The 14,924-nt window shown below is 49.7% G+C and overlaps 1 protein-coding gene and 3 non-coding genes across 4 annotated transcripts; all 4 read right to left on the bottom strand.

The window, feature by feature from the left end:
- Window positions 1–5,380: 5,380 nt before the first annotated feature.
- Window positions 5,381–11,490, bottom strand: Rpl3 (ribosomal protein L3). Its single transcript, XM_051160010.1, has 10 exons — window positions 11,408–11,490; window positions 10,489–10,681; window positions 9,692–9,860; window positions 9,007–9,142; window positions 8,391–8,577; window positions 7,558–7,718; window positions 6,302–6,403; window positions 5,928–6,023; window positions 5,582–5,701; window positions 5,381–5,479 (listed from the first exon to the last, which is right to left on the bottom strand). The coding sequence occupies exons 1-10, from the start codon at window positions 11,408–11,410 to the stop codon at window positions 5,435–5,437; spliced, it is 1,212 nt and encodes a 403-aa protein (XP_051015967.1). The 5' UTR covers window positions 11,411–11,490; the 3' UTR covers window positions 5,381–5,434.
- On the bottom strand, window positions 6,096–6,189 carry LOC127201896 (small nucleolar RNA U83B). Its single transcript, XR_007832235.1, has one exon. It is a non-coding gene; the product is annotated as a small nucleolar RNA U83B (small nucleolar RNA).
- Window positions 9,143–9,197, bottom strand: LOC127201898 (small nucleolar RNA U82P). The gene has a single exon (XR_007832237.1). It is a non-coding gene; the product is annotated as a small nucleolar RNA U82P (small nucleolar RNA).
- On the bottom strand, window positions 10,935–10,998 carry LOC127201872 (small nucleolar RNA SNORD43). Its single transcript, XR_007832217.1, has one exon. It is a non-coding gene; the product is annotated as a small nucleolar RNA SNORD43 (small nucleolar RNA).
- Window positions 11,491–14,924: the final 3,434 nt, after the last annotated feature.

Genomic DNA, 14,924 nt, shown 5'->3' on the forward strand with positions numbered 1-14,924 from the left:
GTAGGTACCAGAGCTGAGGTTGGGACCTTTTAGGGGAAGGCAGGACAGAGGAAACAAACCAACAGCCTTGGGGAGTCTCAGAGCATCTAGGCTAGAGATGACGGTCTAACTAACCCTCACCTCCAAGGCCCAGAAGCCCATTATTCTAGAGGCAAGCCCCTCCAAGTCACACAGACACACTGAGCCACAGGCCTGTCCCCTGAGACACAGCTCACCCCTTTCCTGTGATGGGTTACGGAGCATATTCTGCTGCCCAAGCCGTTTTCACTTCATCTTTTCCTAATTTTGTTTTGAGGAAGTCACTGTGGCTGGGCGCTTTCCCCCTTTTCTCACGCACTCCCAGCCGCTTCCATTTCCACCCACATTTCTCTGGAAGCTTGGATAATGGTGACCAAAACAGAGGGCCCTGCCCTATAGGACAACAGGATGACAATAAGCAGGATGGAGGCAGGTCTAGCGATGGGAGAGAAGAGGTAGGCAGGGCAGAGTCAGAGAGCAGCCTACAGAGTGGACATGTCACTTCTTTGCATTTCTAAGGAACCAAAAAGCTAGGAAGCAGGCAGAGCCAGCACAAAGGGCCCGAGGAGGTACAGTTAGCTTGCCATAGCTTAGGACAGGGACACTATCACCTCATTCTTTTTTTTTTTTTTTTTCAGCTTCCTATTCATGTCTCAATCTATAGGTCTTTCAGTGGACTTTTGTGGGGCCCAAGAACAATTGGACAGATGGCCCTGACTCCAGGAGGTGGTGTGTGGCTAGGACCCAGAGTCAACAGCAGCACATGTGGTGACATGGGGTCAGACACCCACACAGAGAAGGCCAGAAAGTAAGAGCTGACCAGTGGCTCTGAAACTGGGGGCATTCCAGAAGGCTTCGCTCAGGAGGAGGGCCCACTGAGAAAATCAGCAGGGTGAGCCCCCGTTCCCCATGTGGAGGAGGGAAAAACATCCAAGCAAAGGGAACAACTTGTTCGGAATCTGTAGGGCGTGGGCCACCTGATTCCCTGCCTAGGTGAACGAGCCCAGGACAGACTGGTACTTACTCAGTCCGTGGTCTCTGCTGTGAAATGGTATGTGACATATAAGCCAAGCGTGGCCTTACAGAGAGTGGTCTCCCCATCATCCTGCTCATCCTGGGTAGGAAGAGGCCCTGTGTGGACTGAGATGCAGAGTCTGGATCTGGGTGGGGAAGTAGTAACTCCTGGTTCCCACCCCCAGCTTTCTGCCTGTTGCCAGGCTGTTATGATTGTGGTTGTTGCTATGTGTGTGTATACGTGTTTTAGGTAGGAGGGGGCAACGCCATAATGCATAGATGGAGGTCAGAGGACAACTTGCAGTATGGTTCTCTGGTTGTGGTAGAGGATCAGAAGTTCTGGTCATCCTCAGCTGCATAAGGAGTTCAAGGCTAGCCTTGGCTACATGACTATCTCAAGCAAACCAAAAGTAAAACAAACACAACAAAGCCAAAACAGCAGCTGCAGCCGCAAAACAAAACAAAACAAAACAAAAAACAAAAAAAAAAAAAAACCCTCCCAGCTTATCCAGGCTAGTGAATTTAAACACACAGTAGGCAGTTCATTTGACTCAGTTCCTGAGTGCCTACTGTGTGCTGGGCCCTGCACAAATTGCTTTCAGACAGCCTAGCCTACAGGCGGAGGTCACACCAGGCAGGACTAGCAGGGGTACAGGCAGCAGAAGGCTATAGCATAGCTTCAGGTTGCTATGACTACAGAGTACAGTGTCCAGGGAAGATGGCGAGGCAGTTCTGTGTCTTCCTGCCTGCGCAGTACTCATGCCACTGAATTTTATTTTCCCATGTAGAAGGCCTGGGCTGGCCCTACCTAAGACTGCTGAGTGCCACCTCTAGTTTTGTGAATCAAATCTAACACTCTGGGTAGTAGCTGGGCATAGTGGCACATGCCTGGAGCTCCCTAGTGTTTGAGGCTGACCACAGAAGGATCAGGATGCAAGCTTAGTCTAATCTACAGAGTGAGACCCAGGGAAGCCTGGGTAACCTCATCTAAAAATAAATATCTTGCCAGGCGTGGTGGCGCACGCCTTTAATCCCAGCACTCGAGAGGCAGAGAGGCAGGCAGATCGACTTGACTTTGAGGCCAGCCTGGTCTACAAAGGGAGTCCAGGGTAGCCAAGGCTACACAGAGAAACCCTGTCTCAAAAAAGCAAAAAAGAAATGAATAAATAAAAGAAAGAAAAATCTTGTGCTGGAGAGATGGCTTAGAGGTTAAGAGCACCAACTGCTCTTCCAAAGGACCTGTGTTCAATTCCCAGAAACTACATGGTGGCTCACAACCACTTCTAATGTGGTCAAATGCCCTCTTCTGGTATGCAGGCAGAGCACTGTATACATAATAAAAATACAAATCTTTAGAGTACAAGGTCATGCAGAGATGTTTGCTATGTCCCTCTGGGTACGTTAGCTTGCCTCTCACTGGCCTGCTTTTGTAATCACCTTGCAAGGCTGACTAGACATCGTAACAAATATTTACAGACCCAAAATGGGGCTAAGGAGCATGCCATGAGCCCAGCACACAGTAGGTACTTCATAAATGTTGTTGACATGTGAAAAGTGTGAACTACGGAAAGCCCTTCAGCCAGGAGGGCCTTGCCTTAGAAGAAAGTGCTCACAGGGAAGAGACCGTAACCCCGGGTCTGACTCCCTTCCACTCCCTGCTCTGTGCCCCAAACCTTGTCTTTAGAAACAGCCCCTACCTGGAGCACTCAGGGAAGCAGAGGCAGGCACATCTGTAAGTTAAGAGCCAGTCTGGTCTACAGAGTGAGTTCCAGGACAGACAGAAACCCTTTCTTGTTGTTTTTGGTTGGCTTGGCTGCTGGGAGTCCCCAGTACAAGACCCAAAAGTTGAGGTCAGTGGTGAGCTGGGAGCTGGCAGCTCTCAGGCCAAAGGGCCCAGGTCTACCATGGATGAATGGGAGACTGTCTTGATTGGTTAACAAGCCTTGGTGGTACTGTTCTGGTATAAAGGGCAGTACCCATGTCAAGATGCATATGGTATATGCATGGGGACTGTTGCCACTTTGCTTACTGTTATCTGTGGATTGACAGGATAAGGCTGCCTCAGAAGTACGGTCAGCCACTGTCATCTGGTACCCTGTGTCATGCCCCAGGCTAGGCACTGACCAGACAGCTGCTGGAGGAGCCAACGGGGCAACAGGGTGGAGGCTGCAGTGATGAGGAAGTGGCTGCTTCAGCTATCTTTAGCACCTTCCCTCAGCCTTCCACTGCCAGGCTAAACAGAGCTCAAGTGAGGAGAGGGAGGCAGGGCCACTTCTCCTTAGTCACATGAAGCCAGTGACCTGCAGCTACTATGGCCACTCAGGGACCCACTGCAGTGTGACTCCTCTGTGCCTGTCAGGGGTGAACAATCCATCACCTCAATTTGTGAAGAAAATTTAGGCCAAAGGGGAAGAGACCTAGATTCAAGGGACCTAAGTAACACTGGGAACATCCCTCCATTCTTCATGGAGCTTTGGTGGACATGGTACTCAGGTGTTTAGAGCTTCCTGAAGCAGCACCTACCTCTGGCTTTCCTACCCCTGGGAGTCTCATCAAGGAATGGTTAGCTTCTCTGCCTCAATTTACCTCTGTGGGCTGTCAGGATCAGTGATGTGTGACCCAAAGAAGCTCAGAAGCAGCTATCACCTCACTTCCCATCTGTGAAATGGGAGCAGCAGTTATGGGACTGAAGGCCAGCAGAAGGTGCTCACCAGACAGGCTCTGCTCCCCTCAGCAGCCACACCAGGCTTTACAGCTATTCCTTCATGATGCTCAGGCTCAGTCCCAGCATTGCAGGCCCACAGCTGCTCACCATGTACCTTTAATCATGCTGTCATACAGCCTTGCCTCTGTACCATGGGGTAGTTAGCAGAATCTACTTGAGTGACCCTAAGGATTCTGAGGGGTGACAATCTCAGGCTCAGACAGGGACAAAGAGCTACCAGGATCTTAGGAATTGGCTCCAGGCTTGACCAAGGACCGGGCCCTGAGGTAGAGAGGCAAGCAGGTCTTTAGTAGAGGGTAGGACAGTTAAGGGGACCACAAAAGCCTCAGACTAGTAGCAGCATGCAGAGAGCTGGCAGAATGTTTGCCTGTAGTACCAAGGAAGGGAGGCAGCCTGAGACCATCCCTACCCCAGGGAGACTGTCACCAGGATCCAGGTTAGAGAACTTTGAGGTGAGCCCAGGAGGTGGCAGCCAGCTGGCCACCCCTCTGCCTCCTTGGGCCATTCACCTAGGTAAAGGCAACAGATCTGTCATGCCTTTTAAGGAGATGGCAGCTACGGCCACATCTTCCCTGTTCCCACATGCTTATTAAGGTCTCAGTAGGTATGTTTTCCAGGATTGAAACTCCTTGTCACCACTGGATTCCAATGAGGCATGTCTAGGGGTTCTGGTCTGAGGAAAGCAGGGTAGGAACAAGGCACAGGTATGGGAGATGGGCTCTTCTTGCACACGGGAAACTGGGGAGGCATCAATAGCTTTGCAGAAGCTGGGGGAACTACATCTGTACCTGGGGACTCCCACGCAAGCACAGATGCAGCACTCCAAAGTTAAATAAGCATGTGTGCGCACCAAGCTGTCCAGGGGAGACCAGGGCAACCTGCAGTAACTAAGCAGGGAGGTACAGGTTGCTTTTGCAGCTCTCCTCCCCCAGGAGCTGCGACCAGAGTCCAAAAGGGGCCTCTGCACCTTCTCCTTCATCTGAGGCATCTTTTCAAGCCTGAGAGGTCTTTGGTAGCCAGTGGCTGTCTCTGCACTTACCTACCTCTCAAGGAAACAAGTGTCCAAAAGGAATTCCAAGGTCCAGGTTTCTTCCTCCACTACTTTAAGTGAACAGCAGGCACCAGTAAAACAAGCCTGGGGGATGGCTTTCTACAGTTCACTCAAAAACCCAAACTCCCACCTTCTACACACTTTACCTCCCTGCCTGGTGCTTGAGCTAGGGTGTCTGGAGATGAGGGTCAAGGTTGTTTCCAGAACCCACAACTATCCTTAACTCCAAGTCCAGGGTTCCAGTCTCCTGGGCCTGCCCCAGGTGTTAGCCTACCATCAGTTGCAGGGCTGACTCCCAGGCCCATCTAATGTAATGGGTAGGCTGCCATCAGGGCCTCAGAGCCAATGCTCACCTTGTAAGTGATAAGGCAAGGCCTGCATAGCAAGCCTTTGTGCCTGCTAAAGTATCTAACAAGCCCCAACTGGAAGCTATCATACTAAACCTCCGCATACTCAACCACATTTGCTTTAGGTACTAAAAACTTGTCTTAGCAACTGTCCCTCTGACCTCAAGTGCCAGTATAGAACTGTCCTCCCACCGATGTATTGCTCAAGGAAATGAGGAGCCAATGTCACTGGAAAAGTTTTTATTGAGACCCCACAAGCTGCACAAATTGCTTCTGGCATTAAGCACCTTCCTCCTTGGCAATGCGGTCTTTCTTGAGTGGTCCCTGTGAAGGAGGAAACAGCAGAGTTTACCATCTTCACTATCCCTACTGACAGCTAAGATGTTAAGAGCCTGGCAGGTGCCCCCAGCCCAGGTAGTTCCTTACCATGAATGCTTTCTTCTCCTCCATGGTCTGGAAACGACCGTGGCCAAACTTGGAGGTAGTGTCAATAAACTTCAGGTCAATCTTCTCCAGAGCTCGCCGTTTGGTCTGCACCAGCAAGGACTGTGGGCCAGAATGAACAGCTGGTGACTGACAGAACTCCAGCACTGACCAAACACCTAGCCACCAGTGACATGAAGCTGAGCAGAGGTTCTGTGCAAACTAGGAAAACTGTGAGGCCACACATGGTCTGTCCTCAGGATTTCAATACCCACACAGGCCAATTTCCCCACAGCTCAGGCTTGTCACTTTCCTTGGGGTCACAGGCCTCAGGGTCAATCAATCTCACCTTACGAAGAGTAAGCACTCGCTTCTTGGTTCCCACCACACAGCCTTTGAGCATGACGAAATCATTGGTCACTTCACCATAATGGACAAAGCCACCCTAGGGAATCACAGAAAGCTATTGGTCAGTGAGGTAAATTAGCTAAAGATGTAGACAAAAACTCACAGCAGGGCTGTTCTCAGAAGGAAGGCAACAGGGAATGGTTCCTCAGCTTCACTCGGGCGCTGTGCCCAGCGCATATTCCAGAGCCTCATCACAGAACAGCTATGCTTGAATCTTTTTCCAACCCCCACCCAGTGGACAAGCAGTCAGACGCTGTGTGCATGAATGGCAACCCCTATCGGACAAAAGCACACTAGGTGTCAGCCAGCACTCACCAGTGGGTTGATGCTCTTGTCAGACAGGTCATAGTCAGTAGATGCATTGTTCTTGATCAGCTTACCGTCCTTGATGAGGTAGCCTTGACCAATCTTGTAAATCTGAACAAACACAAGGGCACATCAACAACTGAGAAGGCAGTCCAAGTTAAGAACTAACACCCAAGGGCAGAAAGCAGATTAATAGAGCTGCCAGCAACTAGTCTAGTAACAAGATTAGCAGCAAGCCTAGGAGTTCTACAGCTGTGTTTTCCAGGTAGTGGAGCTAGATTAAAAATACTGCTTTATGAGCCAGGCGTGGTGGTGCATGCCTTTAATCTCAGCACACGTGAGGCAGACGGATCACTGAGTTCGAGGTCATCCTGGTCAACAATGCAAGTCCAGGACAGCCAAGGCTACACAGAGAAACCTCGTCTTGAAAAACTCCTGAGGCAGAGGCAGGCAGATCGCTGTGAGTTCGAGGCCAGCCTGGTCTACAAAGTGAGTCCAGGATGGCCAAGACTACACAGAAAGACCCTGTCTCGAAAAAAAGAAAAGAAAAGAAAAGAAACTCCTTTAGGGGCGGGAGAGATAGCTTCAGAGCACTGACTGCTCTTCCAGAGGTCCTGAGTTCTATTCTCACCAACCACATGATGGCTCATAACAATGAGATCTGGTGCCCTCTTCTGGTGTGCAGGCATACATGCAGAACACTGTATGTAATGAGTATTTTTTAATTTAAAAAAATGCTCCTTGCTGGGCGTGCTAGCGCACGCCTTTAATCCCAGCACTTGGAAGGCAGAGGCAGGCGGATCACTGTGAGTTTGAGGCCAGCCTGGTCTACAGAGTGAGTCCAGGATGGCCAAGGCTACACAGAGAAACCCTGTCTCGGAAAAAAAAAAAAAAACAATGCTCCTTTAGTGGGACATGGTTGCTTGTAGTCCCAGCACTTAAGACCCAAGAATGACAGAGGCTCAAGGTCCCTCTTCTGCTACAGTTACAGCCACCAGGCTGCATGAGCCTAACTAAAAGATACTGGGTATGGTGGCAGCTCACACTTATAAACTTAATCCAGGCAGACAGGATTGTGTGCTATGCAGCTATCTCAGAAAACATTGATTGCTTATAAAAATGATCCTTCCAAAAATCTCCCTGGGGAAGGGTTGGCACATTGATCAGTGGTGTTGAATCTGAGTCAGGCAGAGGCATACAGCTAATGGACTAACAGTCTCATCATCCAGGTCTCCCATCTGCAGAACACCAGTCAACTTTCTTACCTTCTTGTTAATCTCTGTTCGATGATGGTAGCCCTTCTGCCCAGCTCGAGCCACCGAGAAAGCCACACGGGCAGGGTGCCAGGCTCCAATACAGGCAACTTTGCGCAGGCCTCTGTGGGTCTTCCGGGGTAGTTTCTTTGTATGCCAACGACTGGTCACACCTGGAAAGATGATGTAATTGTAGTAAGGGGCCTGGCACAATGTCCCTTATGAGTATCCATCTGAGGTTAAGCGTGATAAGAACACTGATTACTGAATTAGCTACCATAAAATGGGTAAATATGAACCCCATAGCTCAAGACCAATCCCAGACGTATCTAGTCTTTTTTTGTTCCCAAAACAGTTTCTGTGCAGCCTTGGCTGTCCTGGACTCACTTCGTAGACCAGGCTGGCCTTGAACTCACAGCGGATCTACCTGCCTCTGCCTCCTGAGTGCTGGGATTAAAGGTATGCAACACCACACCCGGCTTTAGTCCTATTTTAATCAGGTTGGATAGATGGGTGCCTGCCTAAACACAACCTTCATTCCAAGTTATCTGTAGTTTCAGTATCTGTCTGCATGTGCAGCTACACACAAGCTGGATGCCAGAGGTTGGCCATGTATGAGGCAGTTTAATTATAGCTCACCAATTCAGCTACCTTAGGGGCAGAGCTTGCCTCTGGGGAAACCCCACCTCCATGGCCACATGGGTGCTAGTGATTGGCTCCTATCTGGATAAGAGTGTTACTCTTTGTGAGGAAGTTCCTTGGGTGTGTATAGCATACACTCTAGGGTCTCAGAATAGCTAGGTCAAGCTCCCACAGTCAACAGAATCACACAACACGAAGCTTACCTTTATATCCTTTCCCTTTTGTCACCCCGATGACATCAATCATCTCATCCTGTCCAAACACCTGGTTCACAGGAACCTGCTGCTCCAGCCTCTCTCTAGCCCAGTCTAGCTTCTCAGCCACAGTGCCCCCGTTCACCTGGATCTCCATCAAGTGCGCCTTCTTCTGGCGCAGAGGAAGCAGGCGCATCTAGGAGAGGCAGGTAAAGCTTAGCTCAGGTTGAAAGCAGCATGTTGTGAGTAGATGAACTGGAAAAGAAAATCACCCCGAAGCTCAAAGTCTAAGGGCCCTGACTTTTGCCAGTGGGAACAATTCCCACTGGTTGACTAGGCTGTCAAGAGAAGAAGTCCATACCCTAAGACAGAAGTATTCCAGGTTAGCCAGGGACACAAATAGAAATTAAGCCTGAGATCTAAACAAGTGTCATAGCGCCCTCTGCTGGTTAGAGACCCCAAAGTAGCACTACACCCATTAGAGCACACTGGCCAGAGTTTAAGTTTACTTAAGTCCTAGTGCCCCTCATGGTATTATATTGTAAAATCCCTGTGCAATGACAGAAAAAAACTGTAGGAGCCAATGAAAAAGGCATCACACTACTAGACAAAGGCAGGTGCTCACCTGAGTGTGGGCAATTATGCGGATGACCTGGCAGTACTTCTTCATGCTGTTGAAGTCCTTCTCCAGCTGCTTCTTGCCCATGTCGTCCTGCCATTTCTTACAGTACTTGGTAAAGGCCTTCTTCTTAGACTTGTGCCTTCAGGAGCAGAGCAGAGTTGGGGGAGGGGCCGGGTGCAGGCCTTCATCGCCCTTGCACAGGGTGAGAGGAAGGCACACTGGCACCATGTGGGGACTGGGCTCATTGCCGGCTTCTAAGGAGCCTTTTCCACCGGCAAGCGGAGCCTGGATGGAGCTCATCGGGCAGTGCCGAGCGGAGCTGAGCAGAGGTCCACAGGTTAATGTAAGCCACAAGCATACAGAACACAATTCTTGCTCCAGGGTACCAAAACCCCCCTTTCTCTACCTGAGGGCACACTTCACACTACTGGAAATTTAGAGACCCAGGTCAGAGGTACAGGACTTGTTTAAAGCTTACTCTCCAGGCCAAGAAAGCCAAACTAAGGCCCAGAAGCAAAATCTGCCTGTTTCCCAGCTTCATTTGCCACTTTTCCAGTAGTTCAGCCAACCAACACCCACAAGGCTTAATGGAATCAGCTTTCAGCTCAAAAACCCATGGTCTCTGGAAGCCTTTAGTCAAAGCACTTGCACTGAAAGACCCAGCGAGGTCTGAGCTTCTCCAGCTTACCAGTTCTTATAGAACCGCCTTTTACACTCATCGCTGATGTGTTCGGCAAACACTGTCTTGAAGGTCCGGAGGCCTCGTGGGGTTTCTACATATCCCACAATGCCCACAACCACCATGGGTGGGGTTTCCACAATGGTTACAGCCTCCACGACTTCTTTCTTGTTCACCTCTGTCAAGACAGCCATCAGAAGGTGGTCAAGTTCCCCAACACAAACACACACGCACATTTTTCAGAAGGGCTTTCTGCTTCTGTATCAGGCCACTGGGCCCTATCTGGCTTTCCAGGATGCCCAATGGGAGCTTCTAACTCAGTTAAACCCTAATGTTCCAGGTCATGATGCCTAACCTACACAATTGCAGAACTAATGCAAAATGCCATGTGCTTCACTCCAGGCAGTCTTTAAAAAACAAACCTATCACTAGCCTGGTTTCAGATCTCGTCACAATTTACTACCCAGACAAGAAACTGCTACCTGTGCCTGGAAAAGTATGCAGGTGGAAACCCTTCTCAGAATGGGGCTTGCTCGGCAGCTGTGACCGACCTTCCAGAGGACCTGGGGTTGATCCCCAAGCACCCACATGGATGGGAAGGATCAACTTTCTTCAGCCCCATAGGACTATTATCTACCCAGCACTCTGCAACTCTTTCTCGCTCAGTGGGCACTAACACTTTAAGTCAGCTTCAGCACAAACCACACTAGATGAGCCATCCCCTGTGGGGGCTCTTGGCAACTACAGAAGCCGAAGTGTAATTATAATCTGCTCAAATGTTACGAGGAAACACGTATTGTACATACTAGATCCTGGCCTGTCGACTTCCCGGACGATGTGGGTCATGCCAGCCTTGTAGCCGAGAAAGGCTGTGAGGTGAACCGGCTTGGAAGGGTCATCCTTGGGGAAGCTCTTCACTTTCCCGCGATGCCGGCTGCTGCGCTTCCGAGGCAAGAAGCCCAAGGACCCATGCCTGGGAGCAGAGAATTTCCTGTGAGACTGGGGTAAAGGGAGAGAAATCAGCATTAGCGTCCTCACCTGTTGGACAGACTGCTCTCATAGACTTCGATGATTAAGCCCAGGAGAACATTCCACTTTCAAGAACGTCATCAGAAAGTAGACTTGACTTAGCATGCTTTCCAGCTACGCTCTATTACAAATGGCTAAACAGGCCATCCTCTGTGCTCTTTCATGACTCACTTAGCAAGTGGCAACATGGCGGCTACAGGTAGGCCCCGGGAACTCCCAATGCCAAATCAGAACATGACAATCAGCACAGAGTTTCTGTCCGCCCGTCAGAAGGTTCATCATTTGTGGCTTCTGGGAACTCCGGAGGCCCACACTTCAAAACGGAGAATCGACCAGTTTTGTGCAGCGACTCCGTTTTAGTCAATGCAATTCCTAAAGCCACGGCCTTCCCTAGTATGCTAAGCATAGACCCAAACCTCGAAATAACCCCAAAATAAACGATCCGAAAATGAGCAGCCTTTAGGTCCGCGCTCAACACAAAGTCTCTCCCACAGGCCCATGCCGTCCGTGGGCCACGCACGTTGTCTACAGGGCTCGTCGAGGCCCCGGCACCTAGGCTCGCTCGCGGCCTGCGTTGTGGCCTCCGTGCTCCTAGAGCACACCCTTAGTGTGGGTGCGGACGCGGTGGCGCGGACGGACACAGACACCGCAAGGCCAGCAGGAAACAAAAGACACAAGCACCGCCCGCATACTCACCATCCTGACCGTCACACGCCGCCGATAGAGGTCGACGAGCCGCCGGCGCAGGCTATATAAAGCCACCTAATGGCCCCGCCCCCTCAGCGTGCGAGCGTGCTGCCGCGGGGGACGCCGGGTCGAAGGGCGCGAATCCAGCGTCCTGTTGCACACGCGTTCCCGCCCACTCGTGATTGACAAGTAGCAGCCGTACGGCGAGCGGTTGAGCTCAAACTTAACCAAATACCTCGGCGACGCAGACGTTTAGAACGCAGGGAGGCTACGGCATTCTGCAGCAGCCAAACTTGATAATGAAGAAAAATGGCTGCATTGTTTGTGTCCATGCGCTACGCTGTCACCTTTAGAACTGAGCCAGTGATTTTGATGCGACACTGACTTACCTTTAATAGGCCATGATTTCGGGCACACCTCTCTCAAGTCCTGTCTCTCAGTTCAGTACACAGATGTCATGTCTCGTTCATATTATTTTTAATTTTCAGATTTACATACGAATGTTTTGCCTGCGTGTATGTAGGTACACCTCGTGCGTGCCTGGCCTTTTCTAAGTTACAGACAGCTGTGAGTGCTGTAAACCAAACCTAGTCCGGTGAGATAGCAACAAGTTTTCTTTTTTTTTTTTTTTCTTTCTTTCTTTCTTTTGTTTGTTTTTGAGACAGGGTGTTCTCTTTGTAGCCCTAGCTGTCCTGGACTCGCTTTGTAGACCAGCCTGGCCTCGAACTCACAGCGATCTGCTTGCCTCTGCCTCCCGAGTGCTGCCTTTCCTCATTTGTTTCCCTCTATATATGTGCACGGCATATGCGCGGTAGTGGGGAGATCAGAAGAGATGGTGTAACTGGAGTTACAGAGGATAGTTGTTATATTTAAAAATTAAAGGCAGTAAGATATATGAGGCAAGATAAGGTACAAGAAGGTACCAGGCAGCAGATATTATGTTGTAGAGGAGTTTATTAAATGAGCATGGGGGGAGAAGGAAACAGGGAGAGGGGTACCCCAGAGAGAGACAGAGACAGGAAGAGAGTGGGGAGAGGGAGAGAGAGAGAGAAAGAGAAAGAGAGAAGGTGGGGAGGAGTAAGAGAGAAAGAGCAAGAGATCACGAGGAGGAGGGTCTATCCTTTTACAAGGCCCTGGGCAGGGTCACGCCCTGTAGTAGGTAAGCAATGACATCACAAGTAGGTGGGCTGAAGCAGAGTAATAGTAGTTCTGCGAACCAAACATTGGCTAAGAGCAAGAGATCTCTCCTGGGAGCACGGTTCACAGATCCTTGTGCTATGCCGCCACAGGGGATGCAATGTGAATTCCAGTTGCCCCAGGAAACTGCAGGCTTGGTCTCTGGACCGTACTGGGTATCATAGCCAAGAGAAGACCTCCCAGTAGCTGAGGTGTGTGTAGGCTCATGCCGTTGATGAGAGGGAAAGAACAGCTGCCTAAATCAGCTTGTGGATTAGGCACCTGCCCTGCCCCATGCTAAACGAGGTTTGAGCTTTCCAGGTGTGGCTGGCAATACAGGAAGAAGCCCAGGACAACAAGGGCATCTAGATTCTCCAGGTATCAGAACCAAAGTTTTTCTTGGCGCCCCTCCCCCCGCTTTTTTTGGTCGGTATGGGTCCAGCATGTACTTGCGGTGCCTGTGGAATCCAGATGAAGGCGCCAAATCCCGTGGACCTGGAGCTGCCATGTGAGTGCCGTGAACTGAACCACAGCAACTTGAGCCATATCCCTCAGCCCCTAGAGTCAAGCTTTCAATAAAGTCCTGTTTTCTTTAGGAAAAAAAAAAGAGCAAGAGATCTTAAGTACTGAGCCATCCCTACAGCCCCAAAAAGAAATTGTTTTTTCGTTTTCTTTTTAAATCTATTTTTGTTTACTTTTTGGTTTTTCGTGCGCCACCACGCCTGGCTTACTTATATTTTTATTTTATTTTTAACTTTTGGTTTTTCGAGACACAGTTTCTTTGTATAGCCTTGGCTGTCCTGAACTCACTTTGTAGACCAGGCTGGCCTCGAACTCAGAGATCTACTTGCCTTTGCCTACCAAGTGCGGGATTAAAGGCGTGTACCACCACTGCCCCATCTATTTTTATTTTATGTGCATTGGTGTTTTACCTGCATGTATGTCTGTGTGAGGGTGTCAGATCTTGGAGTTACAAACAATTGTGAGCTGTCATACAGGTGCTAGGAATTGAACCCGGACCCTGTGGAAGAGCAGCCAGGGCTCTTAACGACTGAGCCACCTCTCCAGCACCAAGAGGAAATTCTGATTGAAGGCATACCTAAATGTGTAAGAGCCTCTTGGTTTTGAATAGGCTCTTTATCTGGGTTCAACCAATTATACCTGTAATGAGGCATCCATGTTAAGTGAGTCAAAGATCAGGGTATTTGAAGTAAGCATCCTTTAATCCCAGCACTCAGGAGGCAGTGGCAGGCAGATCGTTGTGAGTTCGAGGCCAGCCTGGTCTACAAAGTGAGTCCAGGACAGTCAAGGAGACACAGAGAAACCCTGTCTCAAAAAACCATTAAAAGCCGGGCGTGGTGGCGCACGCCTTTAATCCCAGCACTCGGGAGGCAGAGGCAGGCGAATCGCTGTGAGTTCGAGGCCAGCCTGGTCTACAAAGTGAGTCCAGGATGGCCAAGGCTACACAGAGAGACCCTGTCTCAAAAAACCAAAAAAAAAAAAAACCATTAAAAAAAAAGAAGTAAGCATATGCATTTTGATTAGTTACAGTGTTTAAGCTCAGTCAGCCCCAGGCAGCCAATGAGCAAATAAGCAAACGATCATAATTCAGTTTGATTCGTGTTTTAGAAAGACAATGTAACACAAGCTTTCCGGAAGCTGAGGGTCTCACCTTCATTTCTGTTTTCTATTCACAAATACTTTCTGGCCATGTGGCAGTCCTCAAGTTCTTTGATACTGTTCTCTTGCTAAGGCTGGGTGGGTGCTTTAACAATCACTAGCGAAGGGCAAGCAAGCTGGTGCAGTTTCAGTAGGCAGAGGCTGACAGATCAATAGTTCAAGGCTATCCTTGACTGCATATGAGATTAGGAGCCAGGGGGAGACTCGTTTTTTTTGGGGGGGGGGTTCGAGACAGGGTCTCTCTGTGTTAGTCATGGCTGTCCTGGACTCGCTTTGTAGACCAGGCTGGCCTCGAACTCACAGTGATCTACCTGCCTCTGCCTCTCGAGTGCTGGGATTAAAGGTGTGCGCCACCACACCCGGCAACTCTTAAACTTATTATAAAATATGTTTAGAAAAATCAAGTGTTGCCAGGCAGTGGTGGTGTCTCCAGAAAAAAAAGAAAAGAAAAAGGAAAAATCAAGTCTTAGGTTTAGTGAGGTGGCACAGACCTATAATCCCAGCCCTTTGGGAGGCAGAGGCAGGCAGATCTCTGTGAGTTCGAGGCCAACTTGGTCCACAAAGTGAGTCCAGGACAACCAGGGCTACATTGAGAAAAATTGTCTCAAAAAGACAAAAACAAGAGAGAGAGAGGAGAGACAGAGAGGAGACAGAGAGAGAGAGAGAGAGA

Source organism: Acomys russatus, chromosome 17, assembly GCF_903995435.1.
Source record: "Acomys russatus chromosome 17, mAcoRus1.1, whole genome shotgun sequence".
Taxonomy (NCBI): Eukaryota; Metazoa; Chordata; class Mammalia; order Rodentia; family Muridae; genus Acomys; species Acomys russatus.